At 48.3% G+C, this 12534-nt stretch overlaps 1 protein-coding gene across 1 annotated transcript in view; it reads right to left on the bottom strand.

The window, feature by feature from the left end:
• Window positions 1–590: 590 nt before the first annotated feature.
• Window positions 591–12534, bottom strand: part of CCDC180 (coiled-coil domain containing 180) — a 64099-nt gene continuing 52155 nt past the window's right edge. Inside the window, 7 exon segments of the mRNA XM_032418971.1 lie at window positions 591–3877; window positions 4744–4879; window positions 5869–5974; window positions 7610–7721; window positions 8245–8382; window positions 8924–9084; window positions 12258–12399. Coding sequence (XP_032274862.1) covers window positions 3746–3877; window positions 4744–4879; window positions 5869–5974; window positions 7610–7721; window positions 8245–8382; window positions 8924–9084; window positions 12258–12399 — 927 coding nt within the window. The 3' untranslated portion in view covers window positions 591–3745.

Raw genomic sequence — 12534 nt, 5'->3', positions numbered from 1 at the left:
AATAGAGTAAACTGTGGGAGAAGGGGGTGAGATATACAGTATTTGGTGCTACTTGCTCAATTTTTCAATAAACCTAAAACTGCTCTAAAATATGAGGTCTATTAAATATTAAAAAGTGAGACAACATTTGAGAAAAAACATATAGTACAGAAAGTCAATTGTAGCTTATCTACTTTTATCATTACTTCACTGCAACTATTTATATCAGGATCCATTATTTTTTTTATGTATATTGGTTTTTGGCCCAGATCATAATTTACTGACTATAGTAAAGTCAGACTATAGATTCTGCTATTATAAATTTTAGGGATTATTATTTTTACCAAGTCATTTTTCTGGGGTGAAATTACACATATCAAAATGTTTTTCAAATATATTTTTTCTTCCATTAATTTTTAGTCAGTGATAATCTTCACCACGAGGAGTTTTAAACCACTATTAGTTTTATTCTGTGTGTATTATTTTTACTAGTATATTCACCATGAGGGTCAAACATGGTGGGGTCAACAGATTCTATTCTTTGATTTACAGAGATATAATTTTGACTCAGCTTTTTAGGTACATGTTTCTTTCTTAAAAGACTTCACCACCCCACCTCTACCCACCCCATTTATGAAATAGAAAAGGTTTTTCTCAGATCTACTTGCAAGGGACAAGCAGATGAACGCCAACACAGTGGATCCCATCATTCTGCTGGAAGCCCAAAGCAGAGGTCCCTCTCACACACTGTGGTTTAGAACCAAGACTCTGTTCTCTCTGTGAACGAGTGAACATCAAGGAAGGAGAGGCTGCAGATGCCCTACGCACCTGAAAATAACCCCCTCTCCTCCTCTTCATCTTGGAGTTCTGGGTAGCAAAGAGCACTGGTAGTTTCCACAGTTTTCATTCCTCCTTTGCTTAAAAACAGACAGTTTTAATTTAGGCAGCAATTCAACAAATGAAAAGACTAAAGTGCCTAACCTCTGTGGCAGCTAAGAGTGACCAGACGAAGTTTAGGCCAATGTCATATGATCAGAGTGTGGTGTGGGACTTCGAGGAGGCTGGCCAGATGGCACAGACACAGCTGGGAGGGCCTCTTTTGCCCTCCTCCTTCCTCTTGCCTACTGTCTCAAGTGCAGATGGGGTGGCTGGTCCAGGCTGGAGCTCCAGCAGCCACCCTGGACCAGTGACAGACTTGATGATGGAAACCACATGCTAAGATGCTGGAGAAGGACAGATGAGCTGGGGTCCTCCATGACGAGCAGTCCAGGATCAGTAAGGACTGCCTGCCTCTAGAGTTTTTGGGGGGCTTGGGAGACTTGTTTTGGTTTTTGTTTTGTTAGCAAATGTCCTCCACCACAGGGAATGTGGGCAAGTTTTATGAATACAGAAAAGGGCAGGTTGGCGAGGACAGCCCATCTCCCTGAACATAAGCCATGTTCTCTGGTTATTGTCAGTAAGTTACAAATAAGTCAGTGCCATTGTCCATTTGCTGGGGGTGGGAGGTCACTGGAGTTGTCCCACAACAGAAAAAGAGTTCTTTTATATGAGAAGGATATAAATCTCTTTCTTGTTTATGCCACATTATTTTGGGTTTTCTACTATATATAGGCAAATCCAAACCTAACCAAAATATGAGCTTTGCCACTGAATCATTGTGTGATCTTGGACAAGACAGGTCCCTTCTTTGGGGACAGCCCCTTGTAGTGGCAGAGACAGGTCGGAGGCAGCTTGCATGATTCTGAGACTTGGGGTGCTTTTGCCTGGCTGACACCCATGTCCTCTTCTGTTGGGAACAGTACATCAGTATTTCTTTGGGGAATTGCCCCTTCCCCACCCTCTGTCCTGGTTAAGTGAGGCTGACACCCCTCCCTGGGTCCAGTGGAGAACACGTGACCCAGGCCCCAGCAGCTGTGGGGTGCACAGAGCTGGCTGAAGGAGACCAACCTCACGTGTGGATCCACTGTTGCAATGCCCAGGTGTACACATCAATTTGAGGGCTCGCGCATATGCACTCTTCTCGGGTCTTCCCCAGGGCCCTTGTGTGCGCCTGGCTATGGACACAAAGCCTGGCTGCCATGTACTGGGTTCCTTTCTGTACCTGTGCTACTCCACCTTCACACCCCAACCTGCTTTGATGGAGCCTGACCTCACTGAGCATCCACGTATGTGCCTCTGTATCTGGTCTCTCATTGCACAATTAGGAAACTGAGGCCTAGAGTGAGTCAGGGACTGGTCTGGGGCTCAGGAGGTGGGCAGAGTCTAAAGGAAAAGGAAGAGCTTTAGGCCAGGGCTCAACACCTCCCGAAGGGGTTTACTTGATATTAAGAGCTTTTAAGATCCTAGGGGGACCCCTGTGTATCCCCTTTCCATATAGGGTCATTTTCTTCTCCACATACTCACATGTGCACAGACACACTCACTCACATTGACTTCTCAGGTGGGGACCATGGAGGTGTGGTCAAGAAAGAGCAGACACAGGGGAACTTACAAGAGGGAGAGTTAGAGAGAGGTTGGAGGCAGCTCTGTCATGGGGCAGGGGCATCCATTTTCCTAACGACCTGCTCAGTAGGGGAATACCTAAGGTCCCAAGGGTAGCTTTGAGGGGACAGGACTGGGGTTTTGCAGTCCACCTCTGTGGGAACCTGGAACCACAATGAGCCCACAGCCCCTAGTGTGGACAGCGGCTACAGAAGACCAGGTCAGGAGACAGGTCAGCAGCAGACCAGGGGACAGGCGATGCAGGGTGGAGGACAGGTGAGGAGGACAGGATGTGCCTGGGTGGGGGGTGGAAGGAGCTGGGAGCAAGGCCAAGGATCCCTCCAGGCTCCCCTTCCCCAGGACCTCACTCGTGCTTCTTGGGATCATCTCCAAAACAAATGACTTGTCCCCAAGTCCTTGTCCACATTTGGGGAACCAGAAACTATGCTGAGGTTCTCTACAGGCTTTGTGCCTTTGAGCAGGTTGTCTCAGCCTTTTGGACTTGAGCTTCCACACCTGTAAAACAGGGACAAAATCCTACCTCACCAAGTCATTAAAAGAGGTTAAAGCATGGGAAAACCCAAACTGATGCAAAATCAAAATGCAAACCAGGTAAAAGAAACAGGAGTTGATGAAGTCAAGGAAGGAAGGTACACAGGCTGTCCAAGTGCCACAGAAAGCTACTGGCCAATGAGACTTGGCATGGTTAGGCCACCTAATCCAGGAAGATAAACTCAACAAGGAAGATGGCACAATGGAGGCTTCCAGAGAGAAGGATCTGAGTCTCACAAGATTAAAGAGGCCCGCAGGAAAATTAAGGAGGCCTGGAAGATATTCCTCAAAATGCTCTAATTTGGTCAGGTAAATTGCCAGACAAATACCCAATCAAGACTGGACTAATTCTCTGTTGGTTTCATGGCTGCAATTATTTTACACTCTTAAATGTAAAATGTATTCATGCCCATACATTTTAATCATTTCGTTTTCCAAGATGAAGGGCCAAGCGTGCCTATTGGAATCATGTTCTCTGAAGTACTGGTCTTTATTTTAAGTGGCCCACTCCTGTGACCCACCATCGCTGCTAACCACATGGAACTCCCCTTTTCACCTCCGCGCTCCTCATTGGAAGTGATCTCCACATGGGCAGAGACCACACCATGTCCTGGTCACTGATGAGGCTACAGTGCTGGGTATAGAGCAGGGATGGATGGGTGGACAGATGGACAGATGGAGAGAGAAGGGTGTCCATTAAAAATGAGCCTTTATGTGGGGTGGGGTGAGGGTGTCACAAGTACAGGCCCTGGATGGTATGCACGGAGCGCTTCCAGCTGTCCTTCCAGCTCTGAGCCTCCTTCACCTGCACCATGTTGTCATCCTGGATCTTCTTCAACTCCTCTTCAAATAGTGCTAGATATTTCTGGGAGCAAAGCAGCAGGGGGAGGCCAGATGAGGAGGGGCTTCTGGACTCTGGGCCCTAACGGAATGCTGTAACCCACTGGCAGGTAGCTTTTAACTTACTCCAGACACTGGCAAGAGCTCCACAAATCATTCTGCATGTAATCTGCCCAAACACCCATCAGGCAGGTCTAGTTGTTTCCCTCATTTTATAGATAGGGAAACTGAGGCTCAAAACCTTGCCTAGGGTCACCCAGCTAGAAAGAAGCTGAGCAGGGACTAGGACCCATCTCCCTGACTCTGGACTCTGCACTCGTTCCTAACTGCCATCCAGTGTGGTGGCCTCCTTGGAGCTCAGGGCTCTCGGCTTCCTTGGAAGGCTGATCCCTCCAGGCCTTGAGCACTTACTGAACTCAGCAGAGTGGTCCCCTCTCCCTGGAGCTTGGCATGGTGGCCAGGGAAGGGCCTGGGCTCTCCCAGTATGGGGATCAGCCTGTCTTGTCCATGTCCACCCACTGCCGCCTACTGCTACCGGGGCCTCTGTGCCTCTGACTAGTCTGGCCCCTCGCTCTAACTCAACCTTTCCTCTGGAAGGTCCTCCTTCATCCCCCAGTCTGGGTGGGGTGTCCCTCAGCACTGGGGCTCATGCCATCAGACCCACGCCCTCACTGGGACTGGACATGACCCGCAGATCTCGTCCTTGGGCCTGAGAATATTAACTGTCTTGAGTGTTGACACCATCCTCCAGGGCACCCTGACGTGGGTCATCTGCTCCATGGGCCAAACCCCGCGGCTCCCTGTGATGGGAAGCTCCCTTCTTCCCAAGGCAGCCAAACAGCTGCCCTGCGCCCTGGGGTCTGCCCAGCCCCACCTGGTCTCTCCACTCACCAGGTAGACGGCATCTCGGGCTTCCACGGCTGCCAGGTGGCCCAGGGTCGTTTTGGTGGTGGTGATGGATGATGTTTTCCGGAGGAGAATCTTATTTTGGATGGTGACTTCGGTGGGTTTGATTCCTGGCCACTTCCTACAAATAAACATGCATGTCAAAGGCGGACAGGCTTGTCATCATCATAGTTCACAGCGCACCTTCCAATCCTGGTGGAAGAGTTTAACAGATCTTTTTTTTTTTTTTTTAAAAAGATCATGTCTGAAACATCTTCATTAAAAGGAAAACCCTACTGAGCATTTAACATTCAGCTTCTTCAAGTTCTTTTTTGTACTTTCACGCTGTTTAAATCCGTGCGCATAGACGGTCTTGGGTTCTGCATGGGGGGGAGGAATGCCACACCTCTGGTTGTCTCCCTTTGCCAGGCCTGTTTCCTCAGCAGGGGGCTGGCCAGGAGGCAGGCACCCATTCCCAGCCCATTTTTCCTACTGGGCTGGGCAAATCACTGCCTTACTTCTTCCAGAGCCACATTCTTGGAGCCCACGGAACAAGCACTTTGACAGCTCACATGCAGTGGTTCACGGTGCCACTGGCAACTTGAGAATGTGCCCCATACTGGGATGGGCCTCCCTTTCTATGCAGGCCCCCCTTTGTGGGTCCTTAGCAAGAGAACTAATAGCTGCTGAGCTCTTACTGTGTGCCAGGGGCACTCTAAGGAAGATCTCGTTAAACTTTCTCTTTATAATACCATGGAAGGTGGGCTGCCATGCCCATTTCACAGGTGAGGAAACTGAGGCTTAGAACATAATGCCTTTCCGGGACACCTGGGTGGCTCAGTCATTAAGTGTCTGCCTTCGGCTCAGGTCATGATCCCAGGGTCCTGGGATCGAGCCCCGCATCGGGCTCCCTGCCCCGTGGGAGGCCTGCTTCTCCCTCTCCCACTCCCCCTGCTTTTGTTCCCTCTCTCACTGTCTTTCTGTCAAATAAATAAATAAATAAAATCTTTAAAAAAAAAAAAAAAAGCATAATGCCTTTCCAAGGCTTCCAGGTGCCCCTAACCATTCCACTGCCCAGTGCTCCAGCAAACACAGCCATGGATGACACTCCTCAATGTTCTCGGCTCTTACCTGCTCCCCCGTTCAATCAGGGGCTTCTCACTTTCTTCCTTCAGGGAAAGCCTAGCGAGTTTCCTCCGTATGAGGATTGATGTTTTCTGTTTGGGGGACTCCATCCCTGACAGGCAAAAGACAGGTTATGACCATGGCCTCACGCACAGTCTAAGATCGAGGGGATTTCCCCCTGACCTTACGTTTGGAGGGATGAGGGCTTGCTCCCCTCCTCCCCACTTGGGAGTCTCCAGAGGGACACGGAACCCGGTCCCACAGAGAAGCTGAAAGCACCAGATCTGTAGGCCTGGGGTGGAGGGGGGGGCTGCTAGTGGCGGCGGGCAGGGGGCCTGGCTGAGTGATGGGAGGTATGGTTTAGGTGTTCTTCCCAGCTCCAAAGCCCAGGGCATGATGCTCTGACCTTCGCACAGCTTCCATGAGCCTCCAGATAACCTTTGGTTTATACTAGCTCAAATGGGTTCTGAACGAAGAACTATCCCTGGGGCAAACACATTCAAAGTCCCTCTGATGTCTGGCTCACTGACCTGTCCTTTGATGTGCTTTCCTGTGGAGTGAAAGCCAGCAGGGAAGGGCAGCCCTGATCTGCCAGGGAGGGCAGGGCCAGGCCACTTGGCTCCGAAGCCTGAGTTACAGCAGGAAAGGCCTCCCTGGGGCTGATACAGGGGGTCTCCCCAGCTCCACGGTTCCTTCCAAGGTACCAAGAGTACCTTCCCTGCTGGCTGCTCTGCCCATTCTCCCTAATCTCTAGCCCCGCTTCCCAAACAAGGCTTGCACTGGCCAGAGAGACCTCCAGTATGGGAAAATAACCAGTGCCTCAACATTCATATACATGTTGACCCAAAAAGTCCACTTCTAGGAACTTATCGCCCCAGAATAGAGATATAAGGACGCAGATGCTCCCTTCAGCACAAGCACAGGAGTGAAAAACTGGAAATGGCCCAACTTTCAACAGCAGGAGACTAATTAATAAAGTATGACACACAGCAAGAGAAAATGCTGAAGAAGATGACTGACCATCTTGGCCAACAGCCACCTGAGGGTGAATTAAGTTATAAAAGAGCACACACCCTATAACAGCCCCCCAAACATACACACACACATACTCAGGCCTGTGCCCAAAAGGAAAGGACTGGAAGGATGAAGAGCAAATAGTAAGGGCACTCTGTTCTGGGTGGAAAGACTGTGTTCTTTACTTCCTTTGTAACTGATAGTGAGTTTTTAATTTTACTATAAAAAATGTAGTGTCCTTGTAATAAAAGCTTTTTAAAATAAAAATATTTTAATTACTCACTAAGTTAGTGATAAATTGATAACATTTAATATATGATTCACATCTTTATATAGTAGCTTGTTAGGAATATCTGTCCAGTTTGTGGTTTGTCTTTCAATTTTTCGACATTTTTCTTTGTTTTTATTTTGGCCACAGAGGAGTGTCAGCCATTTCCTTAATGGCTTCTGGCTCTCATCTCATACTTAGGAAAGCTGCCTTTACCAAGATTATTAAAATATTACTATTAAGGTTTTATTTTTTTACATATAATTTTTGACCCATTTGGGGATTTGCTTAATTAAAAAAAAAAAACACCTTATTTTTAATGAAAACAAAAATCCATCAGTCCTGTCAGTGGAGAATCTGTTTTCATTCTGGTGGAACTGGGGGAAAAGCAGATGCCCCTGGCCCATCACCCTCCACCTCACCAACCCCCTGGGGCCCAGGCAGAAGGCCGGTGGTACGACTTACTTGCAACCTGGACATCGTCGATGGTGACCACTTCATCCAACTGCAGCAGGAACTTCTCAGTGAAGGTGGCCAAGCTGGCTATGAAAAACCGGCCGTACTTCCTGGTGAATTCCTGGGGGAAACATGGGCAGCCTGGTGTTGCAGGGAGAGGAGTCTGCCTCCAAAGGCAGGCTGAGGGAGGACTTGGGGAGCTAGCAGGTGAGATGAGACCAAAGCCATGTGTCGGCTATGTATGTCCAAGGTAAGTGGCATCTGGTCCTCAGCCAAGAGGCCTCTCCCAAGAGCTGACTGGGCTTGAAGATAGGAAATGATTCAGAAGTGGCAAAGGGATGCCCACAAACAATTCACTAAAGAGAAATAAACAGACATGGATGTCGAAAAAAGAAGTTCTCATTAGTAATTTTAGAGTTAATTCATTTAGAAATCAAAAGATGCACATCAAACCAGCCAATAATGATGAACCAGCCCTATAACACCTGCCGACTTTCATGCCCCCCTTCGGCCAGGGTGCCAGGTAGGGGCCATGCTCAGCACTGTTGCTGGACTGTCAGTCGCGGGTGGGGGGGAAGGAGAGGTCTCTCTGGGGGCACTGCAGCCCTCAGCACCCAGACCTGGGAGTCCATGGCACCACTGACCTCGAGCTTCTCTTTGGTTGTCACAATCATAGTGTCTAAATCATCCTGCCTTTTCTCTTCCACTTGACACAGAGACTCCATTTCTTGGAAATGTGCGGGATGTCCGAGATTTGGATGGAGCTTCTGGGCATTTTCATCCTTCAATCAAACAATCCAGAAATCAGTGGGGGTTTTGACCTGGTCTCTAGGTCAGGACCAAAATGCAATTGGCCCACGTCCTCTGCTAATAAAGGCCATGGCCAGAATGATGTGTGCTCTGACCCAGGTGTGTGAAGGGCCATGGATGGGCAGAGGAGAGGCAGAGAAGACAAGATAGGGGCATGGCTGGAGCTGACGCTGAGAGCTAGGGAATGGGAGAGCCGAGCAGCTGCCTCAGCACAACCAGGGCCTTAGTCCAATAAAATCGATGGCATCCATGTCCCATGCCTCCAAGGACCAGGTAGACCATCATTGTTGATGTCAATGACCACACTCCCACAGAAACAGCAAACCCACCAAGTAAATCCAAAAAGAAGTTTATTGAACACCTTCTATGAAAAGGTATTTCTCCAATGCCCCATGCCCCTCGGACCCTATCCAACAGTCCCAGCCTGGCCAGTTCTGCCTATGCCCTGCCTCCATTTCTGAGCTCCCAGGGCCCTTGGTCCTGGAGAGGAAGGGCTGGTCTTGGGGCCCCCACCTTCCTTTTCCCCAGCTTCTCCTGATAATTCCAGAACTGTCCCCGGATCTCTTCGGCAGAGGCGCAGAATCTTTTCCAGTGGTTGTCCTTGAAGTTCTCCATCACCAGCCAGCACACCTGGGGCAGTAGCTCCTCAAATCTCCTCATCTGGGCCCGTAATTCTATAGGAATTGGAAGTGGGGGAACCAGGGGAGGGGACAGAACAAAGCCAAGGTGCTGAAGTGATCGCTCCCAAAAAGTCCCAAAGTAGTGTCCCAAAGAGAAAGACCTGGTCTACAACATGGCAATAGCTATCTCATCAGAAGGGGTCAGGCAGTCAGAGCAGTATAGAAAATACTGGATTAAGCAAATTCAAAAGACTTCTCTTCAACACTCTGCAGGACTTCCCAGCTCATGAAAAGTGCAGTGAATCTGAGTCTGTCTCATCCGTTATCCCTTCAAAGACTGCCTTGACTCTAATCCCCTTCTGTCCCTCCGGACCCCTAAGCACCTCTATGTTAGACTTACCTTCTCATCCATATCCCTTTACCTCTCTCCCAGATTGTCATCGCTTTGTTTTTCTGCTTTGTATTTTGGATATTTTCTTGATAGTAAAGCCATTCATAATTTTAAATCTTCAACTATTTATTTTTCCAATTTAGAAGTTCTATGTGGTTCTCTTTCCTATCTACTTGGTCATTTTAATAACCTCTCACTCCTTACTCATGTTTCCAGTATCCTTTTCTAATTAATTCTAATAAATACATGATTTTATATTCTGTGTCTGATATGTTCAATATCCAAAGTCTTTACTGATCTCATTCTGCTGCCTCACGCTTAAGGGGCCCATTTCCCTTGTGTTTGTGTGTGTGTGTGTGTTGTTTGTCCGTTTTTTACTGTGAGCTTTTATTCTGGGCATTTGATTTGTGAGAATCCTTAGAGGTCTGAACTGAAGGCGGGTTTTTTGTAGAGAGGATTTGTAGTGTCTCTATTGATAAGCATCTGGGCACCACTAACTCAAGATCATTTTAAGCTAAATTATCAGCTGGAAGTCTTTTGGATGATCCACAAAAACAAAGTCAAATTCAAGCACAAAGCCTGTTTTATAGTTATGGATTCTTTTATTTTTTTAAGATAAATTTTATGTATTTATTTGTCAGAGAGAGAGAGTGCACAAGCAGGGGTGAAGGGCAGAGGGAGAAGCAGACTCCCTGCTAAGCAGGGAGTCTGACCCGGGACTCAATCCCAGAACCCTGGGATCACGACCTGAGCCAGAGGCAGCTGTTTAACCAACTGAGCCACCCAGGTGTCTCAATAGTTATGGATTCTTACTGGAGTTTTCCTTCTGCTTTACCTAGTAGCAGGGTTTTTAATAAGACCATTTCCTTCTAGTCGCTGGTGGTGGTAGTGGTGCAGGAGCAGGAAGGGGGACTTGGTTTCTGTCTCATTCGTCCTACTCTGCAGCTGGAGCCCTGTGGGGACCCAGTTTTCTGTGGCTGTGTCCTTCCAGACTTTCTACCTTGGGTGGTCTGGGGCTTTGTCTCCTGTTCCCAAGGCCCTGGAGGCCATGAAAACAAGGCTTACCTGGGAGTCAGCAAAGGCCTTCCGGCAATGTGTTACTGTTCAGTTTCTCTCTTGGAGTTCCTATTTTCACCCAATTTGGGGGCTTTGTGTGTTTCTTACTTTACAGCTAGCTCATCAATACATTTAAAAGACTTTATCACAAAAATATTATATCTGATACTTTTAAATGTTTTCAGTGGGAAGGTTGGTCAGGATACTGGACTCCCACGCTGTAGGAAATGGAAGTCTCCATGTAATGGGAACTGTGACTCTTACAGAGAAGAACATAATCTGCTGCATTTCCCAAACCCATTTGACCACAGAACATTTCTTTTGAGGAAGGTCATAGAGGATGGGATCCCAGAGTTCGTGTGGGGAAATTCTGAGCTAGAGAAACAGTTTGAAGTCCAGTCGCTCTACTGTAACGGCAGTGAGACCCACTGTGGGTGATTTTCCCTGGATGTGGCAGGTCTCTGTGACTGGCTTAATCCTCAGAAAAGCCTTATATGGTGAGTGTTGTCTTAATCTCCAGTGTACACACAAGGAAACTGAGGCTCACAGAAGTGAGGTGACTTGGTCAAGGTCATAAAGCGGGGAGATGGCAGTGCTGGGTCTTGACCCTAGGTCTGGGTGTCCCCTGATCCTCTCCCTCTTCTTCCCATGCTGCCCCTCAACCAACAAGCAGGATGGTGATGGGCCCTCAGGTGTCCTGCCTTAGAAACAGGAATAATTAGGACTTACAACTTCATACAACATGCATGGCTATAAACAAGGATGCGGAGGAATGTGGAGAGATGGGCAAAGGTAGGAGCTGGGTGTGTTTTCACAGCTTCTTTAAGGTCATTACAATAAATGTGAATGGCACGACGTATCCTACCTGCCTGTTTTCGTGTCCCTACTTTCCAGGAGGCTGTTCTGTCGGGGTCATCAGAGCCCAGCACAAGCCAGGCATACAGTAGGCACTTAACAAATACCCATGGAAAGTTTTCTTCAAACGGTCAAATACAGAGTTACCACATGACCCAGCGATTCCACTCCTAGTTATATACATCCAAGAGAAATGAAAATGTACACCCACAACAAAACTCGTGTGTGAATGTGTGTAGCAGCATTATTCACAGCAGCCAAAGGTGGAAACCACCAAATGAATGGATAGACAAACTGTGGTACGTGCACACAGTGGAATGAGAATCGGCCATAAAGAGGAATAAAATAGGTGCCACCTGATACAACGTGGATGAACCGTGAAAACATTATGCAAAATGAAAGAAGCCAGTCACAAAAGACGACACGGTACATGGTTCCATTCATATGCAAGCCCGGAATAGGAAAATCTATAGAGGGAGAAAGTAGCTGAGTGGTGCTGAGGGCTGGGGCAGTGACAGAGGGACAGGGGTTCCACACCTGACAGTGGTGATTATTGCCCAGGTCCGTGAGTATGCTAAAATCCATTGAATTGTACACTTTACATGGGCGAATAGTATGGCATGTGAGTGTCTCAATAAAGCTCTCAAAATCATCTGGGCAATGAACAAAACATTCTTAGCGATGCACATCACCAGATTTCTCAAGAAAAGTGATCTTCTTCAGCATTGTTGTTTCTCCCAGTTAAATCCGATCAACGCTTTTACCTCATGCTAAGATGTCGGCTTTTCACAGGGAGGCTCCTGTGCCTCCCCTGGTGACCTCCAGGTCAGGAAGGCGTCCTCTGGGCTTTGAGCTCCAGGCTCTGCTCAGTCGGTGGCACGTGCCACGCCCCTGACCTGCCCACCCGCCTGCCGCCCGCACCTACCTATGAGGCAGGAGTTATGGTACTCGTCTGTCTGCATGTGGTAGTCCAGGATCTTCTTGCAGATGTTCTCGGCGCACTGGTCAAAGTTTTCGTACGTGCAGTCAGGCCTGGTGATGGAGCGCTTCTCTCTGCGGTAGAACTCCTGCAGGAGAGGCTGACCATCACCACGGGGCTCTGGAGCATCACCATGCTCCTACAACCTCCACCCTGTTCTGCACGCTGCCTAGCCCTTTCTCCTGATGGCACCTCTGCCAGCCACACTCTTCCGACCCAACTG

The sequence above is a fragment of the Phoca vitulina genome, unplaced genomic scaffold (assembly GCF_004348235.1).
Source record: "Phoca vitulina isolate PV1807 unplaced genomic scaffold, GSC_HSeal_1.0 scaffold21, whole genome shotgun sequence".
NCBI lineage: Eukaryota > Metazoa > Chordata > Mammalia > Carnivora > Phocidae > Phoca > Phoca vitulina.
The sequence above is the reverse complement of the archived record's forward strand: the minus strand, read 5'-3'. Positions and strand labels throughout refer to the sequence as shown.